At 43.3% G+C, this 13863-nt stretch overlaps 1 protein-coding gene across 1 annotated transcript; it reads left to right on the top strand.

Annotated features, from left to right (window-relative positions):
- Positions 1 to 1704: 1704 nt before the first annotated feature.
- zc4h2 (zinc finger, C4H2 domain containing) lies at positions 1705 to 13300 on the top strand. Its single transcript, XM_080465652.1, has 5 exons — positions 1705 to 1934; positions 2980 to 3151; positions 3390 to 3562; positions 11407 to 11569; positions 12590 to 13300. The coding sequence occupies exons 1-5, from the start codon at positions 1882 to 1884 to the stop codon at positions 12701 to 12703; spliced, it is 675 nt and encodes a 224-aa protein (XP_080321778.1). The 5' UTR covers positions 1705 to 1881; the 3' UTR covers positions 12704 to 13300.
- The last annotated feature ends 563 nt before the right edge of the window (positions 13301 to 13863 follow it).

Below are 13863 nucleotides of genomic sequence, written 5' to 3'. Positions count from 1 at the left end.
GTGCTGATCAGATGCTCGTTCGAGGGAGAGAGAACTCACAACGACTCTTCATCCTGCAGATAAAACGACGCCTTGCTGGGCGATTGCTGGTAAAGTCTTCTGGACACCCTCGGGTCAGAAAGCTTGAATAAGTTCGATTTTTACCATCTAAGTTGCAGGTTTTCATTGTTTATTTAGTCATGCCGTGTGCATTCAGGCTCATCAATGCACAGAGTGATTTTGTGTTTTTTTTTGTCAGTATTAGTGCCATCTGAGTAGCCTTGGCTCTGTTCACGTGGTGAATTTGATTCCCAGCTCACTCTGTCCATGTAAGTACACTGCAATACCCACATTGCTTCAAGTGTGCAAACACTGTACATGGTGTGCGTGGATGATTGTGTAAGCAAATGCTTTGCTTAGCAAAAAGCACTTTGAAACTACTCAAATAGAAGTCCTGGTAGATGGGAATGTTTTACACATTTCTGTCTGCTGATGAGGCCATTGCTTGATTTACAGTGGCTACACACATTTAAAAACTACATTCACCCATCCATTCAATGTATTGCTCCATCCTGTGCAGGGATTGGATCAAATTCCTATTGAACAGGCATGTTTATGTTTGAGTGAAAAAAATGGAGTACCCATATGGGGACTTCTAAAATAAAAGAGCCAAGTGAGCATTTCACCTCTGAAAAGTCGCGAATATTTTTTCCTTCTACCCTGCAATAAATAGAAAGGTTTGCTGGTGACATTTTAAAAACACTTCAAAGCACTGAAAACCTAAACCTGCATTTAATCTCCTAAGAGGCCCCTTAAAGCCGGAACCAAGTTGTGTTATAGCTTTACATATGTATCATTTGGAACTGTGCACCATGATGATCCTTTTTCATCACATACAATGTCCAGAATCCTTTATATTATTTTTCAGATATGAATATTTGTGCTTTGATGCCATTTAATTCTCAAATCATTGGTTTGATACAGCTCAGATTTATTTGTAGAATATATAACATGCAGACCTCTGAGGTCCTCTGGAAGAGGTTTACTGAGTAGCAAACAAGGTGAAGCAGCTTTTAGTATCGACGCTCCTCATCTGTGGAAAACATAAACTTCATCCTGACACACTCATATCATTAAAACACTATAATTTGCTCTGGCTTTCCATTAAACAATAGAATTTACTTATTGCATTATCCTTATACAGCTTATATTTGATCTATTCTATATTTTTTTACCATTCTAAAGCACTTTCTTTTAATTTATTTCAAAATTGTAATCGCTTAAGATTAAGATTTTTTTATTGCCTTGTTTTAATGCATTTCCTTCAGCTCTTTGTAGAGCACTGTGACTTGCATGATGTCTGAATAGTGCAATAGAAATACATTTGCTGTTTTTTACTTGCTCTGTATGCACACTGTAAAATAATTCAAAGTTGAGTAGTACGACAGTAAAAGTAATCCAGCATGATGATTACAAAGAGTCCAATGCACATGATACTCTTGCAGTTGATCGTTTGAGCATACACTGTTACTCCTGACAGCTTCTTGTGTGCATGTAGCATTAGTTCTGAGTGACTGATGTGTAAAATTGTGTTGCTTTTTTTGCACTTCATGCGACCGTGGTGTTGATTTCACCCCGTTGGCCACAGACCCCATGGCCGCAGATATAAAAATAACGCGCAGATACCAATCTTAATTTGTTCTGAGTGTTTATTTCGCCGCTTCCTCCGGTGTCTGCAGCGGGAGGGCACTTCGCTCTCCACCTCGGCTCGCGCTCCTCTCATTACGTAGCCTCTGCTTCCTTCGCACGGCGGGCGCGTGCTGGCGTGCGCGCTCTCGTGGCTCTATTGTGTTTTTATCCACGGGGGGGAGACCACCGGGGCGACAGGGGGCTACGAAAACCATGGCGGACGAACAAGAAATAATGTGCAAACTGGAGAACATCTTGGAAATACGGTGAGGCTCCGGCTGTCGAGCGGCACGAGCATCTGCCAGATGTTCGTCTCGCCTCGTCCGGAGGAACGTTATCTTAGCTTAGCTTAGCTTTAGCCGTCTGGGACTTCATGGCTTTTGTTACTGAGCTAGCTCCTATTAGCTCTACTTCCTCCAGCAGCATCGTGAGGCTCGAGTCTTCCCTCTGTTTTTTTTTTTTTATTATTTGTTCCTGGCACGGCTGCAAACGGATCCAATGTGGGATTGTGACACTCAAGCGAAACTTTTGGTCCATATGCACCAATATTCCAGATGTTAGTGCCAGATGTGCGCTGTCTGTCTGCCTGCGAGGCAGCTACCTAGCCTAGCTGTCTGTCTGTCATTCAATTAGTGTGCAGGGAGGGAGAATCCAGTTTGTTTACACTGGAGAAGCTATTTATGCCCAGGTTATTACAGTGATTAGAGTTACTTGAGGCTGTGTGGACTGTCTAATGTTACAAAACGAGCTGATCACTGAGGTTATGGAGAATAAACAGGAGTTTGAGTGTTTTCATTTCTAATTGTTTTGTTGTGTTGAGGAAAGGCTGCATGTTCCCCCTGTGTGGCCTTCTGGTAATCTGGTTTCCCCCACACTCCAAAAATCTGTGTTTGTGGTAGTGTTGGCCTAGAACTGTTAGAGAAGCCGACTTCGGATGTGGGGTTTCACAGGTTCAATTCCCACAGCGGACAGGTCACCTGAGCAAGATCCTTGACCACCATCAGCTCCATGAAGCGCCTTAATGTGACTTCCCAGTTGCTTTCTAATAAATAGGATGGCTGAATGCAGTAAAAGGGCTTCCCCACAGGGATTGATAAAGCATGATTAGTTTAGTTTAAATTGCCCGTCATGTGAATGTGTGTCCGTCTCTGTTTGTCCAGTGTTCATGGGGAATCTTGCTCTTGATTATTTTCAGAATTTGGATCAAGCAATATAGAAGATTAATAAATATTGTTACTTGAACAATTTAGCATCAGATAAGATTGCAGTAAATAACAGCTGTTTTTTTTTTTTTTTTTTTTCCCTATGCAGGAATAAGACCATCCAGATGCAGAAGATCAAGTCTCGTCTAAAGATTGAGTTTGAGGCTCTGGAGTCTGAGGAGAAACATCTGAAAGAATATAAACAAGAGATGGATCTCCTGCTACAAGAAAAAATGGCACATGTGGAGGAACTGCGCCTTATCCATGCAGATATCAATGTGGTGAGGGGTTCCTGCTCTGACAGATTAACATTGAATATAGACAACAAATTACACGTTGGCTTTCACAACAACATTGATAATGCTGATGCTACAATGTGAATTTATATCACGAATCTTTGGTTCACGAGGTCAGCTTCCCTTCAGAAGTAATTTATTACGTACGTAGGTGCAGTTCTGGAAAGTTTATACCAAAGATAATACACGAGTACTCCTCAAACATCAAACTTTGCCCTTTCAGATGGAGAGCACTATCAAGCAGTCGGAGAATGACCTGAATAAGCTGCTTGAAACGACTCGCCGCCTTCACGACGAGTACAAACCCCTGAAGGAGCATGTCGATGCCCTCAGGATGACTTTAGGTCTACACAGACTCCCGAACTTGAACGAAGAGGAGGAGAAGCTCTCCCTGGAGTTAGTGTACACACACACACACACACACACACACACACACACACACACACACACACACACACACACACACACACACACACACACACACACACACACACACACACACACACACACACACACACACACACACACACACCTTTGAGCAGATGTACTTGGGTAAAGTGTTTACATTCATATTCTATGCCATCTTTAAATCTCAATAGAATTTTCTTCTGGCTCACAGCAAGCCAATCATTGATGCGTAATACAGATAAAATGTATAGACATGTGACATTTCTTTTACACTCTCAAGCACCACGATGAGCTGTTTTCTCTCACCTTTGTTGTCAATGTGCAATTTGGAATCACTGTAAAATATTATCATAACATTACCACACACTCCCACTCTTAAATCATCTACTGTACTACCGTAGTATTGAGGTCACAGACAACAGTAATTTTCTTCTTGTAGTAAAAAAAATTACAGCATCTTGCGGAATGTACCCTAATCCTTTCATCACTACCAAGGTTTATGTTTGGAAATATTTTAGGACGCAGGACTGATGACAGGTGATGTTTCGGTATTCCTTCACATAAAGTTACATAACATTATGAAGTACAATATTCAGTCAGCAAAAAACAGCCACAAGTTCAGACTGAAGCAGATGCAGGAGTTAATCAGACTTGCTGGGCCATCCATAACTGGTAAGTTTAATTAGATCCATCATGTAGATTTTGGAGAAGAAAAAACAGACACCCAAGAATTGAGCCTTGTGGTACACCTTATCCATTCCTCATTCATTGTTGGGCTTAGATTCGTAGTTGGATTTATAGGTTTGAATCAAAAGTCTTTGTAGCTTCAATCATATGACCGTTTGCCTCTTTCTGACTGTTTGTGTGCTGGACCCAGGTTTATCCTGAGTTTTACCAGTTGTCAGCTTGTATTGGATCCAGCTCGTCTCCATACTCACTCCATGATCACTCACACCTTATATAGGATCCATCTTGTGAGGAAATCTTTAAGAAACTCTTAAACATACATTTCTGAAATAGATATTTGATTGTGAAGTGGAGCAAAAAGTCTTTAACTCTAACTAATTAGCTTAAATGAAGTGGAGAAAGAATAACAAATCAATTTTGGAACTGACCCACTGCTTTAGTATTTTTCCCTTTATGAGCACGCTTTGGCAAACTTTAATTATTGAGGAACAAGTCTTAGTTCGCTGCCTCTTTCTCGCTCACTGTGATGGAGCAACAAGCAAATCCAACTTTGTAATTTGTCAACAATAAGTTATCGTTCAAGATGAAAGTAATTGAAAATGGTTTCCAAAGGGGGCATGTATGAAAGCCAATGGCTTTGGCTTGCGTTTCTCACACACTTCCTCCAAATATTCAGACACAGGGAGAGGACAGACAGCAGTCTGGGAGCTTCATAATTTGAAGAAGTCTAAGAGGAATTCACTTGATGTGTTGTTGACAGATTCTAAGAAAACAGAGATTAATTAGCTCACAGAGAGAGATGGGGACAGTGCGAGTCATTAAGGGAGTATTTTTAAAGAAATTAGGGTATTTTACCCCAAATCAAATGTCCTGTGTTTTTTTTTTTTCTTTTAATTCACAGATTATAAAATCCCTTTCAAATGTCCAAAGTACGCCAGTCCTGTATTTATGTAACTGACACTAATGGTTGTGGATCTGAAATTAGGTACAAAGTCCATTGAAGTGGCAATTACATTGCCAAGGTCCAAGATGTTTGTAAGCAAGCCAAAAAGACGATAGAAATGGTAGACAGTCCAGTTGTCTTCTGGACTGTCAGCACAGTGGGGTTTCTTTTTTATTATATTTTTTTACGATTTCCTTGAATTGAAATTGCATTGTGACCAAAGTACGAACACTAAATTTATTGCGCATGCAATCATGCGTATAGTTATAAATATCCATGGAATAGTCCTATTGCCTGTCCTTCTGATAAATAGGGGGACAGCAGTTTATGACGCGGAGTTGATTTATTGGCGGGTTTTGTAGGGTAGCCAAATTCTTCAAAGAAAGCTGTTGACATGATAGACCAAGCGAGGTTATAACAGTCGGGCACTTTGGCAAGACGTGTCCAAGCACACATTGACATCATATCTCTGAAATGTCAAAGGCAAATGGATGCGTCCTACCGTTTGATTTGAATCATGTCAACATGATGGAACTAATTCTTTGCAGAAGACAAGCTGGTGCTAAAATTTGAATATGATGCAAGATTTGTGAAAAAAATAAAATAAAATCAGAAAGACATTTGGATCGAGCTCGGCTGTGAAATGTTGAATAGCCTACCATGGTGATGTGAGTGGAACTTCAGTCGGATGCATTGCCGAAAGAAGTCTGAGAAGGCTCAATAGCTGATCCTGATAGGATGCTGTACGAGTGGTGGCACAAAGTAATGACAGTGAGCGCTTTGGATTCAGACATGGTTGCACGACGTGTTATTTCAGCGCCGCATCGACGTGCGCATATGTAGTAATCATACCACGACAAGCACCAGTGCAGATGTACGTTGTTATCACAAACCAACACACGCCGGGACAAGGTTAAATCATCCGAGTGTCCGTTGCTAACCTGCTAATCCCCGGCAGCAAATCAAAATAGTCCAGTGTTTGTTTGGCCGGCGATGCTCAACGCTTCACTCTGTATATACACTTTGCCCAGGAGGCGGTCGTCTCATCCAAACCGGACAACAAATAGGATTCCGGCTGTTAAAAGTGGAGATCTGTTAAGAGGTGCTTGGCAGCGGACACAGGTTTCTCATTTTCTTTTTTAAAATTTCTTTTTGCTAACTGACTGCCTGTAATTATTGCATCAGTGTCATGCCACACATCCGTTTACCAATAAAAAGCCATATAGCATGTCTTGGCATGCATAATTTAGTCATACACTAGAATGTGGGCACACCACCTTTTTTTAGTATCGTTATTATCTGTGGAAGACTCACACAATCGATCAGTTGTGTTTAGTTTATTTGCCCCTCGGAGGAGGTTGGTTGGCTTCACACCTTGCGTGTTAAGGTTGACGCAGTTGGTTTCTTATGGAACCGAGTATAGTGCAGCGGTCGCACTTCCGCATGACGATAACATAATTGGATATTTCGGTTGCACCAAGGTGTGTCCCAACCGCCTCAGGGACTCTAGAAGTTGGAGCTAAAATACCTTCCCTTGTTCGACGGGATTGCTCCGAGAACATATTCGTATTTGATTAAAGATGGCAAATGAAAATACCAATAACTGGAGCCAAGCCAAGTCTCAAGAACTTCATTGAATGTACTGCGTATCCCGTGTTCAGTGGATATTTTATAGAAAAGGGTTTCGGTCGCTCTTTAAAATGGTGCCGCATGAAAGTTGCGTGGAATTCGCCCGTGCGCGTCATAGACGTGGCACTCCCCATGTCTCCGCGCTCAGTGGTGCTGGAAACGTGGCGCTGCGCCAGCTGGTCCGGTATTCAGACCAGAGCGTCAAAGTAATTACGAAAAAAAAAAAGTTGCCGGGAGAGTAGGTAGTACGTTAGCGTAACTCATTAATGCCACAAGTTCATAAAAAGTGGCAATATTCGAGTCTTACCTGTCGAAACTTTAAGGCCTCGGGACTGATTCTGCTTTCCCCCGATGCTAACTTTGAGTCATCTGCTGCCAAGAAAAGGCCACCGACTTTTCACAGAGTAGCAACTGTAAATTAGGACCATTGAAACAATTTTCAGGAGTTTAATATAATCCAATATTAAAAAAAAGAAAAAAAAAAAAAAGAATCCAACTTAACAATTGATATTTGTTCAGTGTGTTGGTTGGGGGCTCCAGCTTGCTCTGCACCATTATAACTGCAACTGAGTAGTCTTGGAAGTTTTTGACTTTCTGCGCAATAAACAACTAAAGGGGACACCGACAAATGCTACATTATTATTTATTTTGACGGTGTGTCTCCACCATCCTGTACAAGTTGTTAAGCTGCCCACCATAATAGTTCACACGTTGTTTTCAGTTACCATATTCTCTGGACTATGGAGACCAACTTACAGTAACCTATCACATCGACTCGGAAACCTGTGGGGGCTGTGATTGGTTCGCGGCACATCGACAGAGAGGCATAACTCAGCCTTAAGTCACAGTTTTTTTCAATTTTTTTTAAAAAGTGTATGTAAACGCAGTCAAAACACATTGATGGTTTCTGGGAGTTTTTTTTTTTTTTTAACCTCTTCACGATGCATTTTTTAAAAGATGCAACTCACACTCTGGAAAACACGGGCACAAAAATCCACTGTAGTTTATTCCGTAGAAATTCGGATAACAAAATAATTTGGCGCATTTAAAGTCATGATATTAAACTGTTAGAAATTCAGTATTTTGTTGTTGTTAGATGCAGTCAGTGGTCACATGTTAAAACTATATACAGTATTTAATCGATAAAGATTTAGATTCTTTCTTCTCTCACAGATGCATTTCATGACTGCCAGCTCTTCGGAGGTAAATCACTTTATATTCCACCATTTCTGGCATTAATTTGATCCAGAAGCCATTTGAATTAAAACAAAAACAAAATCTGAATGCAGTCTTCTTGAACATTTGGGCTTCTACTTGGAGTTTAGTATAAAATTTGACCCCTGATTTAGACGGTGTAGCTCACCGTCTTAATAGTCCTTATTATTTCATATTTTGAGGTTATAAATTCACTTCCACGTAAAACCGGCTGCAGACATTGTGTTGTGCTACAAGTTACTCTGCTGGCTGCGCGGAGGTCAGAAGTGTTTGAATTCATGCTTGGTCCTGCTAATTAATTAAAGCGGCGGCGAGCTCCGCCAGCATATGCGCGCACACACAGACGCAGTCCCTCTCCCCTCGTAAGGTACAAATCGTCTTCCAGGACACATAAAGAAGTCCAGTTGACCTAATTCCGTTCATTTCAGATGCCTCTTGCCTGGACAAATGAGAACATGCACAGACATATTTCCTAGCAGTTTTGGGGGAAAAAAAAAGAAGAAGAAAAAAAGACGCCCTCAGAATTTAGTTGGAATTTGAAAAGACAGCTTGAAAAGTTCTCGATTTTCCAGGACTGCTTTGGATTCGTGATGAGGATGAAGACGAAACAGACTTCTACCAAATAACCCACGCCTGTGTTCCACTGTGAAAGGCCACAGAGTGGAGACGCTCGGAAGCGTCTCCCTAATGACAGAATACCGCACATAGATTTTCATAATTGAGGGTCTAAAGTTTTCCGGTTTTTTTTCCTTCGGTGAACTGATGAAGCCACTTTATCAAAACATCTTCCGATACATAACCATCTCCAGTTGACCTCATTCGGTTAATTTAATGTGCCTCTTACCTGAAAACATGAGAAGCTGCACAGACATACTCCCTCTTTCTTTCTCTTAACTGCACATTTGCCAGAACCTCTGATACGACCACCAGGAGAATTAAAAAAAAAAAAAAAAAAAAATGAATCTTTTTAATAGCTGACATACATTGGGATCACTAGTGGCACGCTTCTAAACTCTGGCTTCTTCCAACAAAGACATGCATGTTAAGTTAAGTGGTGACTATAAATTGCCCGCGCGTGTGTGTGTGCGTGTGTGTGTGTGTGTGTGTGTGTGTGTTTGTGCTCGGGTGATTAATTTTCCCTGATGAACTGTCCACCTGTCCAGGGTGTACGCTTCCTTTTTGCCCAGTTAGCTGGGACCGGCTCCAGCTCCCCGTGACCCAAAGTTAAATAAAGTCGGTCTAGAAGACGGGGTGGATGAATAGACTGAAGTGAACCGGTGCTGCTTTTAGGCACCGCGGCGCTAATGAATCTTGAAAAGTGGTCCTGAAACGCACACTAGTAGTATATTTTAAATCCTCCGTGGCTGTTTTCCTTCTCCCAGCGCTATTCTGAAAGACCCGTGAAGGATTCAGCTTTTAAAAGAGAAAGGTATTTGCTTCTGGAACAGGCCCCGTTAAGAAACGAAGCCCAATAAATTTCGCCCTCCATGCGGTGAGGATCTCTTGCTTCAGGAACCAGCGAAGCTGCTGGTGAGGGGAGGAAACCCATTTCAGGCTTCACAAAGTCCCTGTTATCCACATTGTTGGAGGTACATGGTGCGGGCGTGGGGCGGGGAGGCGTGGGACTGGAGGGGGCTGGGGGGGGGGCAGGAGGGTAGGAAGGGGAGTCCAGACTCCCAGCAGCACCAACTCCCAAGCGTTGTGCGGCTTTACTGCGTGACTCACAGTTGAAGAAGGTGAAGGTTATCCCGGCTTTGCACAAAGACTCTCCGGTATCTGGGGAAGTCAAAGCACCGGCTTTTCGAGTGTGGCGAGCCATGGCCGAGGTGGGAGGGGCCCCGGCCCCGGCCCCGGCTCCTGTCCTGTGACACGTGATTGGATCATTTATAATTAGTCTGATTTATGTTGCTCTTTTTTCACGAGGGCACGTTGCAGGAAAGGACTTGTCATCAGAGAAGCTTCTTTCCATGCACAACCTGTTTGCCAGAATTGATTCTGCCAAAAATCTGTCGCTGAGCTCTCTCACCTGCAAGTGCGGCTGTCAGGAGGTGAAGTCGGCGCTCACTTTTTTTTTTTGGGGGGGGGGGGGGGGGGGGGGGGGGAGAAACTTCCAAACTTGCGAGCACACGGGGAATTAAAATAAAATATGAATAGTCATATTTTTTTTGTTGTTTTTGTCATTGAGAAAAGCTCTTTGCTGAGCTGATTTAAAGCTGAACCAGGGCTGGCTTGGCAGGCTGCTCCTCTCACTTTGGCTGTGAATTGTGTGGCGGCTCGGGGGGGATGAGTTCACTCCTTGCCAGGTGGTCGTCATCTCTGCTTTCCTTTCAGTGGCACGTTCCTTGATGTTTCCCCAGCGTATGCCTCACTTAAAAAGTTAGGGTTCATCACTTGTTGCTCTTCTGTGTTCCTCTTTCTTTCTTTTTCTTTTTTTTTTTATGGTTCGCTTCTCCGCACATTAGAACTCGGCCCCAGAGAAATGTTTACGATGGCGTCTGGGGAGATGCTGAAAGCATTATTTGCACTTCGTTCCGTCAGTAATTGTACTTAATTGTACAGCACTGTGATCATATTCGAAGGTGTGACTGCAGTTTCTTTGGGGGGGAAATTAAATCGCACCTTGGAAGCCCGCGGGGGGGGGCTTGATTTTATGATCCTTTTGCGAGGTGATAAATCAGCACAAAGCGGAGAGCCGAACGCCTCACAACAGGAAAAAAAAAAGAATAAAAAAAAAAACCAACAACAACACGTCGAAACAACAGCAGCCCCAAATCTATATTAATGGAACGACTGTGTATTTATTTCTTGAGAGCTCTTGTAAATGCGCTCCGCTGTTTGTGGCTTTGGGGCGGAAAAAAAAGAAGTGTAACACGTTAAATTTGGTCTGCGAATGTTCCAAACTTCTGCTCAATCACAGACTTATTTTGAGAAGAACCAGAGAGTGTAATGAAATGGGATATCACTTTTTTTTTTTTTTTTTTGAAAACGGGCCAGTCAGGCATAAAGTCCAAGGCCACATTTCTTCCCCAGCCCTCCCCTCTTCTCCCCCCCCCTCCCCCTCCCCCACCCTCCACCCTCCACACACACACACACACATGCATGCAGACAAACAATCTCACAATGACTGTGCTTTTTAGTTACACATGATGAAAAAAAAAATAAAAAAAATCGGGATGTGTTAGCTCCACTATAATGTTCTTCAATTTAAGTCTCCCTTTTATTTGGCTTTGCCGCTCCCCATCTCCCGACACGCGGGCGGCGTTGGACGGGGGTAATCTCAACTGTGATGTGATTCATGAGCCCCGAATAAAGACTCGCGGCTACACCGGCTTTCTCTCTTTCTTCTGCTTCCCAACAGTTACTTTGAGAAGCAAAAAGCGGAGTGGCAAAAGGAGCCGCACGAGCCCGCCATCCCAGAGTCGCTCGCCGCGGCCGCCGCCGCCGCGCAGCAGCTTCAGGTGTCCAGGAAGCAGGACGCCCGCCAGACGGCCACCTTCAGACAGCAGCCACCGCCCATGAAGGTATTGCTCCGACTCACTTCATCGGGAGCGATCTATGGGAATCGGTCCCGCGCGCAGTCGAGACAAAACCATCTGTCTCCTGGGAGTGATATCAGTCGTAATGTTCATAACAGCGACGCTCTTCAAGGGTGCTTCCACACCTGCTGGTGTGCAGACCGGAGCGTGACCCTGAAACGGACGAGGAGGTATAGAAATTTTGACGGATGGATTTTAGCTAGTTTGTGTTCACAACTACTTCCGTTGCTCTGGTGCAACCGGCTGGCCGAACATCATGTTTCCATGACGACGAAGCTTGTTGACATGTTTATGTGGCTACAAATGATGTTTCCCCCCAAGGTTTGTGGAACTCATCGATTCCCTGGTTTCCTTCTCTGCGCTATCGCTTCCCGCCATATAAAAAGCTTTGCACATTGTGGTTTCCTCTGGAGCCCATGGGGAGCTGGAGAAGCTCTTCTTAGAGACTTCACGCTGGCTGACATCTATCCTGCTGCACCACAGGTGTGAAAGCGCCCTTAAAAAAAAAAGTTTCAAAACAAGTCGAACCCCCGCCACTGAAGAATAGACATCTTGCCAGTAGGATGAGCACCACAGACCAGATTGAAGCTTCTCAGTGCAGAGTGTTTCTCTCTGCCTCAATCAGGCCATTAGTGGTGTTTCTCCACGCCGGCGTCGGAGGCAGACCGACGGCAGCCTTAATTAGTATAACCTCCACTCAGATTCCCGCTGGCTGGGCAGTCTTCCAATCGTCCTTTACCACCAGCTTCCACACCCGAACTTCTGAAATTCTTTTTATATATTTACAAATAAATGGACCAGAAGAAGCTGCTACAACTGGAGGCGCTGCCATGTTGGATCTTCATGAAGTTATTTTTGTTCTGTAGGCGAAACTCGTTTTTTGTTTTTGCCCGACGAGTAAAAAATATTGGCACCCGGCGCTTATCAGTTGAAATGAAGATGAGTCCAGACACTCCTTGACTGGTCGTTCTAACATTGCTGATTTTTCTCCACTTTCCATTGCAGGCCTGCCTGTCCTGCCACCAGCAGATCCATCGTAATGCTCCCATCTGTCCATTATGTAAGGCTAAGAGCCGCTCCCGCAACCCAAAGAAGCCCAAGAGGAAGCCAGATGAGTAGATCCCACACGCTACTCACACCTGCAGCTCCAGCGAGCAACGCGGTCCAACTCCCCGACCTCTTACCAGCTGCGTCCTGTACATGTGATTACATGACGGAAGTAACAGGACCACTTCCAAATGGCCCCCCTCCCCCGCTTTATCAAGCCCGACTTAGTAATTCACTCACCGTGTGTCGAGAGGTGTTTGTGTTTATCAGTGCTTTGGATGTGTTTATAATATGTAACTGTTTCCTAGACCCTAAACAATGTAAATGCAATCATGCAAAAAAAAAAAATAATAATAATAATGATTTTCCCCGATGTTGTTGCTCTTGTTCATTGCCTTAGATATGTTACTGTATTTTTTTGCCTTTTTTGATTTGTTTTCTTGCATTGCATGCTCGTAGCCACGGCTGTTTGGTGTGTATTTCTGTGCCAGTATGTAATCTAATAGGTTGAATTTACAAAGCTAAATACAACACAGTGTTGGTTTAATGTTTACAGCAAAACTGGAGGGAAAGAGAAAAAAAAGGCCAGACTCATTTGCTTGGAATAGTCTTCTGTATTCAACTTTAATACAGTGTTAAGAAAATAATAAAAAAAAAAGCGGTTTTGTACTAACCCTGTCTGCCTGTTTATTTTTACACTTAAAACAAAGCCCAGACATCCAGTTGTGGTGTTTTCGAAATGTGGACATGATTGCAGGTTCTTTGAAATGACTACACGTTTGTATTTAAGCCACAGACATTGTAATCGACGACCTTTGATCCTTGTCAGGTCAACAATCCTTTCATCCGATGAAGATCCAAGCCCCGTCACACCCTCGGGGAGAGCAGGTGTTTCAAAGGGCCATTTTGTCTGTCACCCCAAAAAATTATTGGCTGAACGTACCACTGGAATAAAATGAGAAATGCACAGAGGGAAAGTCTTTCTTACGTTCAGTAATGGGAGACGAGTTGATGGCGTTCGGCAGAGTGAAGCTTTGACTTTAGTGTACGTTCCAATGGCCGCAAACCACATACTCCACTCTACTGCTCGTCCCACAAATGCACGTTCCTTAGAAAAGTCTTCCCAAAGGTGTACGATCTATTGTCAAGGAGCAAAATTACAACAAAGAACTCCTGTACCGAACACTGGATTATGTTGGTCTGGCACTCCTCCTGCTTTTAAAGCTCCATTC

Source organism: Lipophrys pholis, assembly GCF_963383615.2.
Source record: "Lipophrys pholis genome assembly, chromosome: 6".
Taxonomy (NCBI): Eukaryota; Metazoa; Chordata; class Actinopteri; order Blenniiformes; family Blenniidae; genus Lipophrys; species Lipophrys pholis.
Note: the sequence above shows the minus strand (reverse complement) of the source record. Positions and strands in the feature narration are given on the sequence as shown.

Bases quoted from the DNA above. Each gene is read 5' to 3' on its own strand.
- zc4h2 (XM_080465652.1), top strand. From the start codon at position 1,882: ATGGCGGACGAACAAGAAATAATGTGCAAACTGGAGAACATCTTGGAA. The intron at 3,563-11,406 runs GTTAGTGTACAC...GCTTCCCAACAG, and splicing joins GAGGAGAAGCTCTCCCTGGA to TTACTTTGAGAAGCAAAAAG. The intron at 11,570-12,589 runs GTATTGCTCCGA...TTTCCATTGCAG, and splicing joins AGCAGCCACCGCCCATGAAG to GCCTGCCTGTCCTGCCACCA.